Source organism: Halictus rubicundus, chromosome 12, assembly GCF_050948215.1.
Source record: "Halictus rubicundus isolate RS-2024b chromosome 12, iyHalRubi1_principal, whole genome shotgun sequence".
NCBI lineage: Eukaryota > Metazoa > Arthropoda > Insecta > Hymenoptera > Halictidae > Halictus > Halictus rubicundus.
In genome coordinates, this window is record NC_135160.1 from 11,325,225 (window position 1) to 11,345,076 (window position 19,852).

At 37.0% G+C, this 19,852-nt stretch overlaps 5 protein-coding genes across 13 annotated transcripts; 2 read left to right on the plus strand and 3 right to left on the minus strand.

The window, feature by feature from the left end:
* Window positions 1-104: 104 nt before the first annotated feature.
* LOC143359848 (uncharacterized) lies at window positions 105-6,268 on the minus strand. Of its 3 annotated transcripts, none has more exons than XM_076798143.1 (5): window positions 6,136-6,268; window positions 5,020-5,090; window positions 4,614-4,952; window positions 1,629-4,551; window positions 105-1,374 (listed from the first exon to the last, which is right to left on the minus strand). In XM_076798143.1, the coding sequence occupies exons 2-5, from the start codon at window positions 5,049-5,051 to the stop codon at window positions 1,156-1,158; spliced, it is 3,513 nt and encodes a 1,170-aa protein (XP_076654258.1). In that variant the 5' UTR covers window positions 5,052-5,090; window positions 6,136-6,268; the 3' UTR covers window positions 105-1,155. The 3 variants fall into 3 exon arrangements, with proteins under 3 accessions (XP_076654258.1, XP_076654256.1, XP_076654257.1); XM_076798141.1 differs by lacking the exon at window positions 6,136-6,268 and adding an exon at window positions 5,792-5,920; XM_076798142.1 differs by lacking the exon at window positions 6,136-6,268 and adding an exon at window positions 5,212-5,357.
* On the plus strand, window positions 5,614-8,496 carry LOC143359851 (sulfiredoxin-1). 6 transcript variants are annotated; one of them, XM_076798146.1, is made up of 6 exons: window positions 6,112-6,242; window positions 6,435-6,763; window positions 6,838-7,211; window positions 7,276-7,441; window positions 7,549-7,749; window positions 7,962-8,496. In XM_076798146.1, exons 1-5 carry the CDS (start codon window positions 6,120-6,122, stop codon window positions 7,622-7,624), a joined length of 1,068 nt encoding a protein of 355 aa, XP_076654261.1. In that variant the 5' UTR covers window positions 6,112-6,119; the 3' UTR covers window positions 7,625-7,749; window positions 7,962-8,496. The 6 variants fall into 6 exon arrangements, with proteins under 6 accessions (XP_076654267.1, XP_076654261.1, XP_076654263.1 ...); XM_076798149.1 differs by having other exon boundaries at window positions 6,125-6,242; window positions 6,419-6,763; XM_076798148.1 differs by lacking the exon at window positions 7,962-8,496 and having other exon boundaries at window positions 7,523-7,743.
* Window positions 8,497-8,633: 137 nt separating this feature from the next.
* On the minus strand, window positions 8,634-12,853 carry Atf6 (bZIP_ATF6 domain-containing protein ATf6). 2 transcript variants are annotated; one of them, XM_076798144.1, is made up of 8 exons: window positions 12,232-12,853; window positions 11,862-12,059; window positions 11,622-11,788; window positions 11,367-11,544; window positions 10,706-11,280; window positions 10,239-10,393; window positions 9,577-10,169; window positions 8,634-9,489 (listed from the first exon to the last, which is right to left on the minus strand). In XM_076798144.1, the coding sequence occupies exons 1-8, from the start codon at window positions 12,308-12,310 to the stop codon at window positions 9,161-9,163; spliced, it is 2,274 nt and encodes a 757-aa protein (XP_076654259.1). In that variant the 5' UTR covers window positions 12,311-12,853; the 3' UTR covers window positions 8,634-9,160. The 2 variants fall into 2 exon arrangements, with proteins under 2 accessions (XP_076654259.1, XP_076654260.1); XM_076798145.1 differs by having other exon boundaries at window positions 11,622-11,767; window positions 12,232-12,852.
* Window positions 12,854-13,549: 696 nt separating this feature from the next.
* Window positions 13,550-17,260, minus strand: Nd-75 (NADH dehydrogenase (ubiquinone) 75 kDa subunit). The gene is made up of 12 exons (XM_076797798.1): window positions 17,100-17,260; window positions 16,694-16,888; window positions 16,422-16,529; window positions 15,958-16,323; window positions 15,648-15,869; window positions 15,425-15,560; window positions 14,934-15,286; window positions 14,677-14,862; window positions 14,328-14,517; window positions 14,073-14,248; window positions 13,859-13,993; window positions 13,550-13,780 (listed from the first exon to the last, which is right to left on the minus strand). The coding sequence occupies exons 2-12, from the start codon at window positions 16,850-16,852 to the stop codon at window positions 13,631-13,633; spliced, it is 2,181 nt and encodes a 726-aa protein (XP_076653913.1). The 5' UTR covers window positions 16,853-16,888; window positions 17,100-17,260; the 3' UTR covers window positions 13,550-13,630.
* An 811-nt stretch (window positions 17,261-18,071) lies between these two features.
* Window positions 18,072-19,504, plus strand: Eef1beta (elongation factor 1-beta). The gene is made up of 3 exons (XM_076797801.1): window positions 18,072-18,243; window positions 18,706-19,133; window positions 19,214-19,504. The coding sequence occupies exons 1-3, from the start codon at window positions 18,164-18,166 to the stop codon at window positions 19,366-19,368; spliced, it is 663 nt and encodes a 220-aa protein (XP_076653916.1). The 5' UTR covers window positions 18,072-18,163; the 3' UTR covers window positions 19,369-19,504.
* Window positions 19,505-19,852: the final 348 nt, after the last annotated feature.

Here is a 19,852-nt window from a genome sequence, read left to right on the forward strand (position 1 = left end):
AATCTAAAATGATTGAATTCGTACACAATTTTTGTTGAACTTGTAACATTGTGTATTTGCAAATAAATGAACCCTTCATTTCAATCTCTTCGATAAAATTGTTGTTTATGTGCATTTGTTACATTGAGTTCTTTCGGAGACATAATTTCATTTCATTCAACATATTTAAATTCGAAGGATTGTTTACAAGACGGTCTCGGAGATTGTTTTACATTTGAATTTCTCATGGAGAACGAGCTATTTCGCATGTACATATTATCAATATGTTTTTGCTTTTTAGTTGTTAATGAAAATTACAAAATATCTAAAAGAAGAGCCATGTATATATACACACATACATATATATGTATCTATTGCAAAATAACTCGAAGAACTCAACTATGTATGCAAATTCGGGAATAGTAAATAGAAATATGCAGTAGCGTAGCTACGTATACGATACGAAATGTATATTCACGATTACGACTGCTTATTACGTATGTGTACCAACAGAATTGCGTTTATATGCATGTAATATCGTGTCTAAAAGTTAAAAAAAAAGGAGAGAGAGAGAAATGAAAATATTTTTTTTTAATTCATCTCAGAACTTTCGATGAATCGAATCGTATCAAATTGACCGAATACGCATACTCTTTCACAATAGAAATTTTCACGGATTATGAGGTGTTTACTCAATGAAATTTCTATACCGCGCCCTTCCTGTATATGGTTCATTGGCAACAAATGAATTACTTGTCTGCTGAATCCTTCTTTTTTTTTTCTAAGTGACTCGAAGTATCTCAATCAACTGCTCTTTAATAGATTTAAAAGGACTATTCTGAAAAATTCGATAGCGCTGACTGGCACTATCAGAATATTCTCATTCTCTAGCATGCGCGCAATAAGTAGCGTAAGTAATTAATACCTATGTATTTCTAGAGCGTATTTCATAACGCTTTGGACGTATGTATGTATTCGTTTTTTAGTGAAACGAATTCCTAAGCGGCTACGAAACCTCACGGTAGCTGTTGCATTGTAACAAATTTAACATTCTCGTCGAACGATCGATATTTATTGTGGTATGTTGTTTTGCTGGACTCCTTTTGGTGACTGAATCCGCAAATCGAATAAATCCTTTTCCAATATATTTCGATAGAATATCTGTATTGCTTTCCTTCAGGTACCTCCTTCGCGTAAAGATTTTTGTTGTTCCAAAAGCCGTTCCAGAGGAGACGGGCCAGGTCCAGACCACAAAGATTGCTGACTGATTCGAGTTTTCGTTGGATCCTGATTCGAAACATTGCATGTTTGTGAACTAGATCCCCACGTGTTATTACTGCTGAACAACGAATATGTATTTCCTGTGTTAATCGATTGAGAAGATTTCAAATCCACCTGTGAACAAACGCAACAAGATTTAGAATTTTTCTATTATTCAGTCAGTGCAATACAATTTCATTCAATATATGTATCCACCACCTCTGTCTCATATTTTCCTATGTATGTATTCTGTGTATTTTTCGAAAAACTTGTCTAATTATCAGGCAGTAGGGATTTTTCTTTTCAACTTATAATAGCATTTTACCTACCATGCCAATACAATATGGGATAGAGGGGGGGGGGGAGTGTATATTATATACAATACATACTTCTCGAGTAGCAGAGTGGTCAAAGTTGTTTGCGCTACTGAAATGTTTGCCGTGTTGTGAATCAGATTGATAATTCGAAGTTCTTAATGGCAGTTGCGAGATCGTGTTCCCAGGATTGATGGAGTCCTCCCAGTTACGGAAATTCTCGACGATAGTCGTATCCTTTCCACGCAACTGTGCGTCACCGGTACTGGAACCCCAACATGGTATTGAAACGTGTGACTGTTGAGCGTCTTTCCACAAGCTGAAGTTTGTACTGTCGTAATTATGAAACAGCGGATAATTGTTTGCCATTTGTGATTGGCTCCTCGACATGCCCAACTGATTAGGAAACGAGAATTCCAAAACGTCCGAGCTTTTGTTGTAGATCGACGACGGTAATTGTTTCTGTGACATTTGACCGAAAGCGTTCCGAGTAGGGTCGCTTTGATTGAAATGAAACTGAAAGCTCGACGTGGTGGTTGGGCTCAACGAACTGCCTGGTACGCTTGGTACGTTCGAAGGTACCATGCTAGCTACATGATGAAGACTCTTCTGATATGTATTCAACGACGACAAACTCGAAGCGTTTACAATGGCTGGGCTGGTCAAACTTACTGGATTATGCAAGGATATTGTACTCGATCTAAGATTACTTTTCCCAACGTTCTGCTGTTGAATCGCAGCCATGCTGTGATTCTGTTGTACATCCAAATTATGAGATTGCTGTTGCTGTATATTTAGATTCGGTTGCAAGACGACATTTCCAGTCTGTTGAGAGTTCATATTATGTGACACAGCTGACATTACGTTCTGTTGGTTGGTAGGTGGAAGATGTCCGACATTCTGATGTATCAACGAGCTTTGGGGTATATTGTGAATCTGCATTCTCTGATGTAAAGGTCTGCTTTGACTCGACGCGTGTTGCAAACTAATATTCTGGGACATCGATTGTTGTCCGGAACTCGATGCGAAATGCCCTTGTTGCATAGGATAGCTCGTCGCGTTTCCTATTTGGTTGGTCATATAATTCTTCGCGAATTGAGGATTTTGTACATTAAACGGTGGAGTTTGATAACAAATGGCACCGACGCACTGAGACACGCCCGATATCGGTAGCGCGGATAGATTCCCAGAAGATTGTTGCTGGTCTTTCGTGGGAAGATGGTTAATTTGCGTGAGCTGCAAGACAGTGTGTTGGGATTTCGCTGGTTTAGCTTGAATCGAGGGGGAAACGATTGAATTTTGTACGGTGGTCGTTGGGAAAGGCATTAACGGTAACCGATTCTGAACGGTAGTCAATGTAGCTGTGGACACGACGGATGCATTGGTTGGCTTCAACGTTTCTCCGGTAATCGGAATGCCCTTGTTTCCTGCAGACAGATTTTTCACCGGCGACGTCGAGCCAATAGTCCCCTTTTTCTCATTTTCCTCTTCGATGACTAGCGGCGATACGTTCTTGAAGGTGACTTGCTTTTGCTCGGTTTCGGCGCGACGCATAATAGCCTGCATCGCTATGTTCTGCCTTGGTTTCCTCGACACAGATATGGGTGCGGTCACGTTGCCTTCGAAATTGTTCGACTCTGTATGACCGGTCAATGAATCTTTGTTCCGCTCCAGCGAACCTTGGGGCTTCAGAATGCCTATTCTCTTATCCAGCAAAGTATTCTCTAACAGCATATCGACGTCCGCGGAACCTTTGCTGCTGGCAGACTCTGAGAGAACCGGACTGGCCGACACAACCGACAGCCTTTCCTTGTTCAGACTAAGTTCTTCCAGTTCTTTCATCAGTTCGTTACTCGGCCCGTTACCCTCGCCCATCGAACTGAACTTGCTATCACCTTTCTCCCCTCCTATCGTAATAGCGATCAACGCGGAACCATTGATCCTACACTGTGTCAGAGAATGCCCCAAACGTAGAATACGAATCGCCCGTAACTTGTTCGAGGTTTCGAGGTCGCCTTCCAAATCGGTGTTTGTGAATTTCAGACACTCGAAGCTTTTCTCCAATGGTAAGAAGCCTTGTAAATCACGGTCCTCTGGCAGTGGTACATTCACGTATTGATCGTAAGCGAAATCGACCACACAATTTTGTAAGGCGTTCAACAATACGCAAAGACTCGGCCAGATCTGAAGTCTCGACGTGAAAGCAACTTCTTCCAAAACTGTGGGCTTCGTGTGAATCCAGTCAAGGCACAGTTTTATAGAAGGCAAAGCGAAGTATTCGACGATCGAGTTCTTGATCGTGTAGACGGGCAATAATAAAGCAGACAGACTTCCCGCTATGAGATCGAAAATACAATCTCGAGCTAGTTTCTCGTCGAACGTTAACTGTTCGTTTCTCAGTGGTTCGGTGCTGCCCATAACAATGTTTGTCGTATGTTCCAACGCGTACAAATTAATTACAAACATCTGTACAAGCATCCACGAACTGAAACTTTCTGTCGCCACCAGTGCTGTTAATGTTTCTGTTAACAATTTCGTGTAGGTGGATGCGATCTTCGTGTTCCCAAGATTATGAATAACACCGTGCAGCTTTAAGAAGACTGCTATATATTCCTGGGACGTTAATTTAGTTTTCCCTTCAATGTTTACCGAGGTGTCGTTCAAAGCAGAAGATAACGTTTTTGCTAGATTCGTAGTAGCGACAGGAAACGGATGCTTCACAGCAACGGATCGTGTGTAATGAAATACAGTTCCCAACTTGTTGCCACGCGATGCTTCCAAAAGTGCTAGCTGGTTATATGGTTGTCCGCTGGATGGTGACAATGATACAGCATGTCTATAGAACAGCTCTGCTTGTTTACTTTCGTTCCTATAGCGAGCAATATCTCCCAAGTGTACCAAACAGTATTGACATGCATAAAAACATGACGATTTATGAGGCACCGACAAGTTCTCAACAGCTTTCCATGGTGAAGTACATCCGTACACATAGCCTTTCCTACAAAATACGTTCGGTTAGACAAAGTAGATTTCCAATGGATTTCATTTCTATCTAATTACCTTCTAAATGGTAAATCTAAATCGAACGCTGTACAAATTTCCTGTAACAATGTCAAATAAAAACCACTGGCCGCCTCCAAGCACCAACTGAGCAAAGCTTGAGATTCTCCTCGCTTCGGATTCTTTCTGTCCTTCGCTTGTGATTGCAAGGTTGCTATGTAATTCTTGAATCCAAGATTCCAAAGCTCCTGTTCTACCTTTCTATCCAGCGCATATTCCAAATCCAATATGAGAACTTGTTGATATATCTTTTGCAATTGCTGTTGACATACCCATGCATCGCTATCGTTTAGAAGGTCTTTACAACGTTGAACTTTATCCTTTAGTGGCTCGGCTTTTCTAATAATTATATGATCGAATCAGTTTCGGGTAAACATTAAACATAGATATTTTTTATATTACTTACTTTAAAGCTTGTATGGCTGCGTTTAGGCCCATATTCCGTGCACCTTGACTCGTTAATGCAACACGTTTTGCCTATATATAATAAGGTAAATAAGGACTTAACCTCAGATGATGTTATGCCTAACAAACACTATTTAGAAGTTGAACTGTATAACATCTAGCGATTTACTATTTAATAATACGAGATACATACGTGTTTACAGTCAAATGCGTTCGTTCACGCGAAATATATATGTTAAACATATTGTCACATAAAAACTTCACAATTTTGTCAGGTTACAGAGATTCAACACAATGCACTAAATTTTAATTACCGATCTCCTTCTTCTAATTTTAGCTAGCTCGTAACGTACGGATCATTTATAGTTTAACACGCGAAAAAGATGAATTAATACTATGTTCATCGATCAAATTACGAATTGAATCGATTAATCCGAACGATTACGCATGTTTTCTCGTAGTAGGAATATTTTCTAGAATTATACAAAAGCATCGAATGATCACACTGACAAAAACATTCAAACGCAGAATTCTTGAAAAATGAAAAACAAAATTTTTGTTGACCATTTCACTCAACATAATTTATTCAGCTGACGAAAGTCAATGTGTATTAAAATTGAAAATCTAGGTTAACCGTGGCACAACGATAATAACATTACAAAGGTAGTGAGTAGCTCGCTAAATATCAAACCGATAGCCAACTTTTCGATTCAAGCACAGTACCAATACAAAATTAATTACAAAACCTAGTTTAAGGCGAAATAAGAACTTACATTCACATATTTACATTAAGAAAAAGCATAAGATTCACCGCATTACTGATATGTACTTCACAGTAATGAAAAACTGTACCGCCCTTGCGTTAAACATCTCAGTTACTTTCAGTGAAAAACATCAAAACTTTCGATGAATGAGAACGGGACTTGTAAAGCTAAAATGCGCGCAAAGAAAATATTGATATGTCGAATATTGCGTTACAAGGATATTTCCTTATATCATACGAAGTTCCCTTCACGGTCTTGAATTTGAACGAAATAACAATTATGCTATTTGAAATGTGAGGTTAGAAACGGCCTGTGTGGTCAAACAATACTCTTGTGTATGTTTTTACATGTACCAGTGCCGAGACCGAGAATGTTGTCGTTGGTTTTTGCCTCTAAAAAATATTTTCCGCGCCACCGATGTCATCATAGAAACACGAAGAATCACCGTTCGTTGTCATTAGTACGTACAACTTTCTATGTTTCCTGCAATTTTCTCCATTAAAGTTCGACAGGTTCATGGCATTCGATTGTTTTCAAAGGCACGTGGCTAAAGCCAATACGCGCTATGAAACGATTAGCAGCGTGACTGTTCCGACACGCGACACTTTTACAGGAATCAAAATCATTCTTCAACAGACTTTTTCCGCTTCAGAGTTACGCTCGTTGTCACGATGAAGAAAAGCAAAAGGAAATTGACGCGAAACGGAAAGAGATCATGGCACGCGGTCTTCCAAAACAGAAACCCTTGAAAGGGGTCAAGCAAATCATTGTTGTTTCTTCTGCGAAGGGTGGTGTTGGAAAATCTACAATCGCTGTAAATTTATCGACAGCCTTAAAAATCATTGAACCACATAAGTCTGTTGGTTTACTAGATGCCGATATATTTGGTCCTTCTGTACCTCTAATGATGAACATAAAACAGTCCCCTGTGGTTAATAAGAACAATCTTATGGAACCAGTTGTCAATTATGGAGTAAAATGGTAGAGATTTGATTTTATGTTGGACAGACTTCTTATCGTAACATTTGCTTCCTATAATTTTTCTTTATGTATAGTATGTCTATGGGTTTTTTGATTGACGATAAATCACCTGTAATCTGGAGGGGATTAATGGTAATGAGTGCGATTGAAAAATTATTACATCAAGTAGCATGGGACCCCTTGGATTATCTTATTATCGATACTCCGCCAGGAACAGGAGATACACACCTTTCATTGATGCAAAACATTCCTGTTACCGGAGCATTATTGGTCACTTCGCCCCAAAAAGTAGCCTTGGAAGTAACCAGACGAGGACTTAACATGTTTAAACGATTGGACATTCCAATAGTTGGAATCGTTGAGAACATGAGTAGCATTTTATGTCCTAAGTGCGATCATGAAATAGCTCTTTACGACAATAATGCGAAAGCTATGGCTGCAGAACTGGGTACCAAATTTATAAATTTCGATACACGTTAATTCAGGTTTATAAGTTCTCGTATTTGTTGTAGGTGTACGAGTCTTACAATCGATACCTGTATCCAAAGATATTGCGCAAAGTTGCGACATTGGTAAACCGATCGTGTTATCTGTTCCAGAAAGTAGTCAAGCCCGTGCATACAGAGACTTAGCAAAACACGTAATTTCGTTTCTAACCAATGAATCGGTACAAAAAAAGTAATACTATTTTTAACGGGTATTCAAATTTGTTAGTGCTAAAAATATATGTACATTCATCTCTTTTTCTCAATATTCAAGTACTACATATCTTCATCCCCACCTAGTTTGATAGTTTACCCCCTCCTTCGCCAATTGTACCAAGTGGAACAGGTATATCAACTCGGATCCGTTTCCATATGATTCATTGCAAGATTACATTACACATACCTAACGCGGATACATATTGTTGAGAAACGTAAGCGTGTGTTACCTTCAGGCACACGTTGAACAATCTCAGACAATACAACGCGTTTAAATGCTGAAAAGTAAGTTTAATCGGAAAGATATCCTAAATTCTCCTATTTTAATCCGACTTTATGTTAGAATAAAATAGGTAATGTCGAACTTCCTCGACGTCGATCATTTCAAACGTTTTTATGTAAGCCTAGATTACAGAAAAGCATAACACTGCTTTTAGTTTTCGATCGATCGTTTAGTTTATTGGTTCTTTTACACCATTCTTCTTCTTTTTTTTTAGTTTTCAGATTCAGTTTGCAACATGAACAACGCAACACCCACAAGCGTACATTCTGACGTAAACGCTGAAGTCTATGATGTGCCAATGGAGGTAATTGTGAGACCTATTCCTCCAATAGTAGATGAAGAGAAGGTTCAAAGTCTCATGGACACTTTAAAATGCCCAAAAACGGAATCGTCTGTACCACCGATCGATATCCTGTGGATTAAAGGCAGCGAAGGTAACAGGATTTTCGATATTCTTTTGTTTGACTGAAAACTGAATTAAAGTATACGTATATTGGTTCATTGCACATATTTTTGTTTCCCTTTGTTGTAGGTGGTAATTATTATTACTCCTTCGGTGGATGTCATCGATATACGGCCCACCAGAGACTTGGTAAACCATTCATTAAAGCTAAATTAATACAATCTACGATAACAGATTTGAGAACGTACCTTGGTGCCTCGACACCAAACTTGAAATAATTTATAATACATTTTACAATTCTTTTTAAATGCTCTGTACTGCATTGTAAATATAAAAAACGAACCTATTTATTTACTATTAATTTTGTATCAATATCATAATTAGTGTCAGTATCAATTGTAATAGAAATGCATTTAAATGAACACAAATAACTTGCACGCAAAATTGTTAGACCTCCATATTGCAACCCCATAAAAATTTGCTTTTAAATATAAATGTGGAAACGTACACACTAAATATTTCTATGTGAGTGCAAAGACGAGAGGATCTAAGTACACACGATTATTATGCAACAGTATAATCACAGCATACTTTTTTTGTAAAAAGAATTAATTTACGAATATTTAATCTTTCTTTTGTGACGCTTTTTACTTTAAAAATTATACCTTTCAATAACACTATTCTCTAATGCATTTAATGTACAATATTACATATATGTCTGAAAGTTATTACTATTTTACCATATATGTATACTGTTCTTGACACACACGTGTTTATTAAAAAATTTCTTATGATTATCTTTTTAAGAAATTTTAGTTATGTTTAGTTAATGTATTTAACTTATTTACGTCAAATTCGTCTACTGTTTTTTTATGATTTGTTTGTACGTATTAAATCGTATTAATTATTTGAACTCTATTCTGTACAATTTCACGTAGAAACAGGCACAAAGCTAAAAACTTCAGTGCTATAGTTTCATTTTTGTTTCTTTGTGATTGCATTCATTTAATTTACGATCCCGTTTTCCGCGGGTTTTTTGACATTTCAGTTTTTACTTCCTCAAGATTAAATTCGTAAGAATTTTTCAAATTTCTCTTTTGCAAAATCTTCTGACTAGATTCTTTAATGAAATATGGTTTATAATTCTTAGCGATATCCTCTGCAACAGCATCGGATACATCGTTAGTCGCATGAGTTCCGCGCGTTTCATTTCCAGATCTACCAGTATTTTTCAAATGATTCGGTATTACTGATTGTTGTAAATGCAACAATTGCGTATTAGTAACTTCGCAATCGATTTGCATCATAGTTATGTGATTTCTGGGCGTTGAAAATGTTTCTGCAAAAAGAAAAGAAAAGAAGAGTATATGTCCGTTAACTATACAAACTTGCTACTCCTTTCAGTTTAGAACAGAACAGCCCTCACCATTTGGAGGCACCGCAGGAAGAACCAACGACATTTTCGGTCTGCCTGTACTGTTTTTCCTCGAAGCTGGTAAAAGCAAATGTTCTCCGCTAAACCAAACCACGTAGAATGTATCGTCTCTCCTGCCCAAAGCTTCAAACAGAGATGCATGCTCCTTCAATGTCGGCGAAAAAACTTCCACAGCATTTGTAATGGTAGAACTTGCTGTTTTTCGAAGTATCTCCGATTTGTTTTTTCGTGGCAAACTATGCTTGTCTTTAGTCCTTTTCTGTATTACGTACGGCGACAGTAGCCCTTCCATAAATTTCTCGTCAAATTTTGCGGTTTTTGACGTAAACCAATTATTGTGATCGGACTCTTCACCGATCCATCGTCTCAATTCGTAATCCAAACGAATCGATTCGCTTTTATTTATGTACATTGGACACATGGGTTGAAGCACTGATATATTTTTACGGAAATTCTTTTCCTCTTCTTGTTGAGCTTGATCTTTAGGTGTCCAAAGCAATGTTCTTCCATGTCTTACATATGGCGTATTGGTAGCAATGTCAACCGGTAACACGTTCAAATGATTCTCTCTTGAGAGAACGTTACTGTAAGAGGAAAGATTTTTCAGGGATACCTGTTCATTTTCTAATCTTAAAATTCCTAAATGTACTCACCTAAAAGTATTGACATTTAAGGATACCATAAAAGCCATACCCAAAAGAATAGCAACATTCTTCTTATTCGCGTTGAGATTTATGCTCCTAAGCTTGTTAACAGTACTCGTTGTGGTCTCTAGCGCAGAGAGTTTCTGTTTCAAGCTTGTATTCTCCTGACACAAATACAGTTCAATTACAATAATTTACCTAAGGCTGGGACCCTCTGGGAAGAGGAACCGAGTTTCCTTTTCCGTTACCTCTGCTCTATAAAACCGCACGAAACAAAGTATCTATTATCTTTAACTGTACTTCCAACATAGACACTCCTATGTCGGTGGATAGCAAGACTGCAGAGATGGAGGGTCTGTAGTCAGTATACATTGAAAGTGGAAACGCGAGCCTCTTGTCTCTTATCATTTCATTTCATTCTCAGAGCGACCCCAGCATAATAAACGATCGAGTAACTAATTTTTTAGAGTTCTCACCATCTTTAAGTGCTTGTTTTCTTCTTGCAGTTTACAAATTTGTTTCTCTAACGAAGACACATATTCTTTCTTTTTCTTTCGCGAAAGACAAGCAGATTCCCTGTTTTTTATCATTCTTTGTTGCCTTTTCAATGCTTTTATTTCATTTTCTTGCCGCCCGGTAAAATTAACGTCTTGGGTTTCACTTTTTATAACGATTGGAGTATAGCTCGAATGTTCCGTTTTAATTAATATTGGCCTGCAGCCAGGGGTATCGTTTTTTACAACTATAGAAGTGCATCCAGCCGTTTCATTTCTCAGAATCAAAGATGCGTCCGCGACACCGATATTTGTTTCTTTTCCCGATACATACATATCCGCGGTATTCGTAGAATTCAATTGTGATATTTGTGCTGCGTTCGCTTCTGTTTTTATTTGGACTGGTGAAAATTGTATCGAATTTTCGGCTGCAATATTATTTCCATTGGCTGGTAATAAGCGAGTCATAAGAGGGTACGGTGTGTAGTTTTGTTTAACCTTCTGTGTTAACGTTAGTAAGTTTTGTGTACTCAATAAAATAGTATTCTGAGGCTGTTCTGGAAAATATGAAATATAAAAATACGTATCATGCAATTTCCAAATATCACTTGACAAAGTGATTTATATTGGAATAATGTTTTACCATTGTTTACAGGCTGTGTCTTTGGCTGTACTTGAATAAATTTCATAGACTTTCTATCCTGACATTTAATAGGGATAAATTTTACTTGCTTCGCGATATTTGCATTAAACACTGGCTCTGGTGATATAGACGGAGAAATATTTTGAGGCGGTGAAATTGGTGGTGTCTCTGGAGTTGACTGTAATTAATGCATAGAATATTTAGCTAGAGAAAATAGTAAAAACCATTAATGTTGATATATAGGAATTAATGTACTTTAAAGTCACAGAATGAAAGAGCAGAGTCTGGTTCTATCTGTAATTCAGATCTACTGGATTCCGAATGACTGGATTCAGGTGATAGTGGCAATTGCACGGGAGGACTTCTAGGTTCCAGCTTAACTTCTTCCATTTTTACATCATCTGTTAAATTTGAATTTATGACTATGAAGAAAATAGTTTTGATAAATGTATACATCTATAATATAAATTCACAACTTTTAAGTTGTAGGTATACCTGAAGTTTGTTGAGAACTATGTGCATCAAATTCTTCTATACATGGTGCAGATTCTCCTAAAGAAACATCATTCATGATTTGATAATCAAAATCATTTTCTATCTGGAAAGGTATTTCATCCTCTAAAAATGTTGAAACGCTTAATTCAGGATTTAAAGACTGAAATAAATCATCCGAGAAAGGTGAACAATCGCCATCTGCAAGAAGTTTTATGGTTTCATGCTATTAACGTTAAAATTCTTTCCACATTTTTCTGCAGAATTCTAATGCATTTTTTAACTGTTATAGTTGTCGCTTATACATTCTATATGATTATATAGTACAAGAAAATATGTTCAAATGTTTTAAACTTAAAAGAATATGCTGTACCCATTAATTCAAGATCTGGAAACATCTGAATTTCAGATGCTGCAACACTATTCCACTGTAGATCCTGGTTTATCAACATATTTCACTCTGTGTGAAATCCTTTTTACTCAGACAGAAATAATAACCTTCAATTCTATCAGCACGTCAGGTGCATTAGTAATCTACTGTTTTCAATGAAAACTACAACCACCGACGAGTTGATATTTAATCATAAAAATGTTATAAACAATATTCGACGAAAGCTATTCGATTCAAAGAAACACATATCAATTCGAATAAAATCAGAATTGTGTCGCTTTGGTTGCGGGTCCAACGACTAACAATAAAAGACACCGGTCGAAATACAATATTTATTCATCAACACTGATCACAGGAGAATCACTGTACTTTAGAACGGCCGTTGTATCTTGTTTTTTAACACTTTATTGCATATGAGGTATCTTGACATGTTTTGTATATGATATGTATCAACAATCATCAGTTGTCGTGTTTTTAACTAATACTTGATTTTTTAATAACTAATGCTAAATGTGGCTGAAAAAATTCATGATGCCAACACGATAGGTAAATCACAGACTGTGGCGTGGGTTGTGGGCACAGACGATGTATAGGGATAGACAGTCTACTCCAGAGGCTTTTTCGAAGGTTACGCCCCCTTATCCTGGTCGCGCGTCACGCTAAGTCTAATTTTTAGCCTAGACCAGAACCTGCATCATCTTTTTAGCCTGGACCAGAACCTGCATTATCTTATCATTAGCAGCGGATTCCAAATAATGCCAGAGTGGATGCTACTTCTATGTTAAAAGAGGCTCTTCTATGTAGGCTCTGATCCAGCCTAAAAGATGATGCAGGAAAAGTAGGGACACTAAAACCCCGAGCGTGAGCACTCTCATTTCCTGTTGTGGGTAAGTGTTGTTCTAGTGGCGCCAACGGTGGCAAAACACTGAAGCATGAAAACAAGCAATGCTACCGCGATCGGTAAAGTCACAAACTTTAGGTCTGTCGGTAAGTGTTGCTCTGATGGCACTAGCCGTGGAAAAATAGCTGATTATTTAATAATATTTGATATTAATAAATAATATATATGATGAATATTAATAAATAACATATATGATGAATATTAATAAATAATATTTAATCAACAACATTATATTATTTCGCTTGTTTAAAATGAAAAATGTGTACTCGCATGTAGATATTTGTTTATTCTTGGTAATCATGATGAGAAATGATCAAACAAATGGATATAAATATGAATTTTCAGATACTGCTGGTATTTTAACGTAATAATTGTAAGGGGCTTTTGTTTCTCACGAGCTTCATGTTTGAAATGTATTCTCTATTACTATTAGACATCTACCATGGTACATCTTCCTATTTACATGTATCGATTAGTTGCCTACATAGCACTCTCACGTTGTTTGATAACTGCCTGTACACATTTCGCCATTGTTGGCGAAGCCCGAGACACTGCATCTGTCATGAAGAACTGATCCAATGACTTTTGTTTAATTTCTACTGGTTCCGAAGATAAGGATCCTCCACATTCCTGCACATACACGTAAATATATACATACATTAGCTTCCACTGAATCATTGAATCGTGTTTAATTCTCTGTTTAAGTACCTTCGATAACTGTAATGCTTGGGAAAAATAATTAGCTGGTTCTACGTTGCCGTATCTGACTAAATGGGGTGCAACTTCTTCTAATCTAGATCTGACCTCCATCAAGTTGTCATACGGCAAACAAACACCAGAGACCTGTCGAGGCATTCAATTGATTCGCTATTATTTTTGACGAATTCTAAACATATAAAGTTTTGAGAAGATTAAAAATTACCTCAGAAAGCGCCCGTATAATTTTCCAGTCTGGACGCGCCATTCCTGGAGGTGAAATAGCGGCACAAGTTTGTTGAGCACGACCTTCTGTATTTACGTATGTTCCAACCTTTTCAGTGTATGCTGCACCAGGCAGAATAACATCTGCGATCGCGGCTCCTTCATCTCCGTGACTACCTAAAATAAGTCGGGCAAACGTTGATCACATTTTACAATCAACGATCGCAAAACATATTAAATGTAACCTTGCATATACCTATATATACGATGAAAGTATTTGGAAAGTCTTCTTTCTTTATATTTGCATCGTCTGCCCCTAATAGGAAAAGAACCTTTGGTTGCGCCTGCTTCACTTCTTCTACAGTCGCCGAATAACCTATGTCTAATGCAGCTACTTGCGACGCATTCGTATGCAGGATGTTTAGCACTTTCGAACCTTGAGGAGCCTACGAACAAGACAAAAAGGATTAATGCAACTGCAGTGTATCGCTGCAGTGTTAGGAGTCATATATGTATAGCACTTGTTGAGGGAATTCCTAGAACGTTTAAACAATTGCTTTTATAGGTAGATATCAACCTCTTATGTGGGAAAATGATTATCTTACATTCGATTTTTCTCCCAAGGCTTGTGCCAGCGACTGTGTTTCGGAGAGAATTTTCACTCCATCTTTTCTGGTTAATTGCTCAGCGCCTAAAATGACTAGGGGTCTTTTAGCAGCTTTTAAAGTATTAGAAAATGGATGAGTACCATTTTTCAATTGCGTTATAATGTCTGGGGATTCGCCTAAATGCTGAAACGTAAATTAATTCTCAATCTGTAAGCATTGGCAAGTTTAAGGAAATAAATATAATAAAAACTTACCTCGATTTCATATGTCAAATCTACCTTCGGACCTATTAGTGCAATGGTTTGTTCACCATGGATGTATCCCTTTCTCAAACGTGTATTTACCAATGGTGCTTCGTATCTCGGATTTGTTCCGATTAGCAACACCACGTCTGCTTCCTCGACTGCGGCAATTGTACTATTCAACAAGTAACTGCTTCTTATATCGATACCTGCACCCTGTTTTGGAAATTTTTGTTCTGTTGCAAGGGTTTCACTGCCAAGCTTATTTATTAGATCTTTTAGAGCTACAAGAGACTCGGCATCCGCCAATTTTCCAGCAATTGCCGCACATTTATCTGCGGGTATGCCTTGTACAGATTGAGCGGCTGAAAAACGGTACGATGTTTGGAGTTAGAAAGTACAACGAAGAATAGATCATTTCAATTACAACTGTACTATACACGTATGTGTACGTAACATTACTTTGAAAGTATAACTACGTTTAAAGTATAACTACGATATACTTGCTACTAGAGCATCTTCCCATTCTACGGCTTCCAACTTCCCATTGATTTTCATCATGGGAGTAATCAGCCTCTGGCGCTTCAGTCCGTCGCAAGAGAAACGTGCTTTGTCAGACAACCACTCTTCATTTATTTCCTACACAGTATATATATATATGGTATAATTAAGGATTATAAGCAATTAATATATCTTTGAGCAATTATCGTTATCGACGATGCTAACTTCGTTCACCCTTGGTAGAATTCTAAGAACTTCGTTAGTCCTGTGTGTTACCACTATATTGCTACCGACAGCATCGAGAACATCGATACTGTCTGTAGAACGGGTCTCCCACGGACGGGCAACGAAAGAATATGGTTTACTGGTTAATGCACCGACAGGGCATAGGTCGATGATATTGCCAGACAACTCAGACAGGAACATCTTTTCTACATAAGTTCCAACCTGTTTGAAATAATTTGAAACATGCATAAATATATAAACGTGAAATATATTAAGATACATTTAAAGTAAATGGAAAAGCTTAACATACTTGCATATCATTTCCACGGCCAGTAGTCCCTAAATCGTCGATACCAGCTACTTCGGAGGCAAAACGTATGCACCTTGTACAATGAATACAACGTGTCATAATTGTTTTTACTAGGGGTCCAATATCTTTGTCTTCTACCGCTCTCTTGCCACTGTAATCGATGTCAACAAATCGGCTCCGGTCGCTACCGAAAGCCATACTTTGATCCTGCAGATCGCATTCACCTCCCTGATCGCAAATAGGGCAATCCAACGGGTGATTTACCAATAAAAATTCCATAACACCTTCTCGAGCTTTACGAGTTAGATCAGAATTTGTTTTGATTCTCCAACCTTTCATTACAGGCATGGCACAAGCGGCAACAGGCTAGACACATTTTATAAGAAAAAAAGATACAATTATTATTTATTCCTGTTCCCTGTATCACGTATCTCGTTGTGTGTAGTTGTACAAATAATGGATACCTTGACTTGCTTCTCAATTTCTACGAGACACATCCGGCAATTTCCAGCTACAGCTAAACGTTCATGATAACAAAATCTGGGAATTTCAACTCCCACTTTTGCAGCTGCCTAAGAAACGCAATTAAATTGAAATAAAAGTAGTAACATGTCACACACAATGTTTGTGAAGTATCGCAAGATTTGAGAAGCAGCTGAATCGTAAAAACAAAATTATCAGAAGTTATCGAAATTGTGCTATGTCGCTTAAACGATGCAAAGAGTTGTTGTTTTACCTGCAAAACAGTTGTCCCGGGTGGGACATGAACGGGTTTGTCATCTATGAATACTTCTACCAATTCTTGCTGTAACTTGGAGGATGTATGCAATCCCACGGCAAAGGGCCTACCACTTGGTAGCCCTGTAGACAATCTTATTACCGGGAGCCTCAACATTTTGGCTCTAATCACCCTTTACGCGTCGATCTTCCACTGTTATGTAAGAAAGAGTCATAATTGAAACTGTGTTCAACGTATCAAGTCCGATAACCTAATTCTATGTCAACGAGTAAATCTATACTTTTCTGGTATTAACACGAACATAACAGAACACAATAACTTCTATACGTGTACATTTACGTGACATAATACTATTCGTAACTGTTAAACTAATCAAATGAACTTTATAGTAGTCAGAAATTACCAAAACTATCCCTCTTCTCCCAGATTCCTTACAGACGTAAAGGGATGCCTATGGCAAACGGATGACAAGATTGTTCCGAAACTGGGCTCTGGTGTATTGAATTTCGTACATTCACGAGAACTAAATCGTTACGAAGCGACTAATTTTTGAACACACTTTTCGGAAATCTTGCCAGAAGTAAATTAATTCCTGAGAATATATAACTACTTGCCAGCTTAGAATAAGGATGCTTGAATTAACTATTTTCGGTATATAGATTACATTCTATCTGGCAAAAGTGTTTTACATTTCGCAATGTTTTTTTATAAGCATAAAGAAGACGCAAATGTATCTATATATATATATATCTTAAACCGGCTTAGCGGATAGATGGAACATCTAGTGAAGTCGAGTTCGTTCTTTGAATTTGACTTATAGCTTAGTTGATTTTAAATTTTATTTAGGTCTCCAAAAAATTTGGAAACTGGGCTCGCAAATTTTGAAGATTTAAATGATAAACAGAATAGGCAAAGAGTTGTTATAACATATATGTATACATATATATATGTGCAAGACGAATCGAGCTCTTAGCAAAGCCTTCCTTTCTATATAGGTATATTTCATAGGAAAACCAAAAAATGAAATAATGCATACAAGCAAGTACGTTATTTATATGATTCACGATTGCAACGGTCAATATGCAATATAGGATAGAAAGTAATACAATACGCATGTATGAATGTGTCATCTCTAAAAGTACTTATAGCTTTAAATAAGACTAAATAAAAATGTAATAAAAGTATCGAGCGATTTAAGTTTTGAACAATTAAATGTTGTTATTCTTCTTGAATTAGAATAGAATTAAATAACGGCAATGTAATTTCTACCGTCTAGAAATAATCACTATAAAGTAGTAGTTACTTTTTATTTGCCAAGAGTAATTTACCGGAATGACGTCATCTTGCATCGAAGCAACGAATCGTCAACTTTTTCACTGCATATAGCTTTCTCTTCCGGTGAGCAGGTAGAGAGTACTTCGTTACTGTCGGCTTCTATCAAACATTGTCTTTACCTGAACTTTCGCAATGGCTATTGATGATCTTAAGACAGATAAGGGTGTTAAGGAATTAAATTCTTATTTAGCAGATCGTAGTTATATCGAAGGGTAAGTCTTCTTTTATCAGTAAAGAATCTTTGTCGCGGTACACGTGTTCCACTTGTCGGCATCTTATAAGAGCCGCAAATCTTCTTTTTCTTTCTCTCTTGTATGAAAGTCTGAAAGAGGAAATCCTTGAATAGAATTATTCGAACTCGTCACTTGACAAATTCTGTTCTCAACACTTTACGCGCGATACTTGTGGTTGTATTTTTCTTATTGGCATTTCTCTTGTTAAATTTAGTTGCTGCTTAGTTTTTAACTAGGCTCCAAATTTTTCATCGATCCATATGTGTAATAACAACGCGAATTGTTTTATATTTATTATTGTAAAAACTGTTATTATCGTGGGCGTGCAGTGACATGTAGTTTCTATTTCATTATCTGGTTTCTTGTAGCTTTGATTTTGAAAACTTTTTGGAATAAGAATCAAATGTATAACATCGAAATACAGAATTGGATATTTTTAAGGTGGCAACCTACTCAAGCCGATGTAGCAGTGCTAGAAGCTTTGGGAAAGACTCCGACATCTTCGAATCCTCACGTTTTACGATGGTACAACCATATCAAATCGTATGACTTAGAAACACTTCCTGGAGAAAAAAAAGCACCCACACTCTTAAGTAACGATAATGTTAATACTCCACCAACAGCGGCAAAGAACGAAGAAGAGGACGACGTAGATCTGTTCGGTTCCGATGAAGAAGAGGACGCGGAGGCTGCAAGAATCAGAGAAGAAAGATTAAAAGCTTACACAGAAAAGAAATCTAAAAAGCCAGCTTTGATCGCTAAGTCTAGTCTTGTATTGGATGTAAAACCATGGGGAGACGACACAGATATGAAAGCGATGGAGGAAAGCGTTAGATCTATAGAGATGGATGGATTAGTTTGGGGTGCCTGTAAGTTAATAATCATTTTTGTCCGAATTTCATTTTGCAACGTTGTTTTTAATTCGCACACGTTTACTTTGTTTTTTCAGCCAAACTAGTTGCTGTGGGTTATGGTATTTCTAAGTTCAGAATAATGTGTGTCATAGAAGACGACAAAGTATCTGTGGACTTACTGGTAGAACAAATCGAAAGTTTTGAGGAACTAGTTCAATCCGTTGACATCGAGTCATTCAACAAAATCTAAATGACTGTTTGTGTCCGTTACTTTTAATATTAACTTAATAAATAATAATCATTGTTTCTATATATAATTTGTTATTGGATGATCCTGAAGAATTACTAATGCAACTTCAATGGTAATATATTAACGAAGCTTTAAACAGAGTATTCATTTGAGTTCTATTACCTTAATGTTAGCAATAGATTACAAAAGATATCTATCTTAAGTTTACATATTCTTTTTGTATTTCAAAATTAAATAGAGGCACGCATAACTAGTACATACTATATATTAATTAATAACAATGATACAACGATAGTATGAACTTCTAGTTAATATTTACAATCAGTCTGCATTTGAATAGACTACCTTGCTTATCAAGATGTTAACACCTCTCTAGGTCTTTGAGACAGCGATCAAAGTTCAATCTACTTTGCAACGGTAGCTTGTATTTTACTTTGTAACCTTTTGTTTCCCTCTGTCCTTCGTAAAAAAAAATACAGTAACA

Excerpts from the sequence above, each read along its gene's own strand:
- Atf6 (XM_076798144.1), bottom strand. The coding sequence starts at position 12,310 with ATGTTGATAAACCAGGATCTACAGTGGAATAGTGTTGCAGCATCTGAA. Across the intron at positions 11,789-11,861 it reads TAGTTCTCAACAAACTTCAG|TCATAAATTCAAATTTAACA; the intron begins GTATACCTACAA and ends TTTTCTTCATAG. Across the intron at positions 11,281-11,366 it reads GACACAGCCTGTAAACAATG|AACAGCCTCAGAATACTATT; the intron begins GTAAAACATTAT and ends CATATTTTCCAG.
- LOC143359851 (XM_076798146.1), top strand. The coding sequence starts at position 6,120 with ATGTTTTTACATGTACCAGTGCCGAGACCGAGAATGTTGTCGTTGGTT. Across the intron at positions 6,243-6,434 it reads ATCACCGTTCGTTGTCATTA|AGTTACGCTCGTTGTCACGA; the intron begins GTACGTACAACT and ends TTTCCGCTTCAG. Across the intron at positions 6,764-6,837 it reads GTCAATTATGGAGTAAAATG|TATGTCTATGGGTTTTTTGA; the intron begins GTAGAGATTTGA and ends CTTTATGTATAG.
- Nd-75 (XM_076797798.1), bottom strand. The coding sequence starts at position 16,852 with ATGTTGAGGCTCCCGGTAATAAGATTGTCTACAGGGCTACCAAGTGGT. Across the intron at positions 14,863-14,933 it reads ATTTGACATATGAAATCGAG|CATTTAGGCGAATCCCCAGA; the intron begins GTAAGTTTTTAT and ends TTTACGTTTCAG. Across the intron at positions 14,249-14,327 it reads TACTTTCATCGTATATATAG|GTAGTCACGGAGATGAAGGA; the intron begins GTATATGCAAGG and ends GACTTATTTTAG.
- Eef1beta (XM_076797801.1), top strand. The coding sequence starts at position 18,164 with ATGGCTATTGATGATCTTAAGACAGATAAGGGTGTTAAGGAATTAAAT. Across the intron at positions 18,244-18,705 it reads GATCGTAGTTATATCGAAGG|GTGGCAACCTACTCAAGCCG; the intron begins GTAAGTCTTCTT and ends GATATTTTTAAG. Across the intron at positions 19,134-19,213 it reads TGGATTAGTTTGGGGTGCCT|CCAAACTAGTTGCTGTGGGT; the intron begins GTAAGTTAATAA and ends TTGTTTTTTCAG.
- LOC143359848 (XM_076798143.1), bottom strand. The coding sequence starts at position 5,051 with ATGGGCCTAAACGCAGCCATACAAGCTTTAAA. Across the intron at positions 4,953-5,019 it reads GCAGCCATACAAGCTTTAAA|AAAAGCCGAGCCACTAAAGG; the intron begins GTAAGTAATATA and ends TATAATTATTAG. Across the intron at positions 1,375-1,628 it reads ACCACTCTGCTACTCGAGAA|GTGGATTTGAAATCTTCTCA; the intron begins GTATGTATTGTA and ends GTTTGTTCACAG.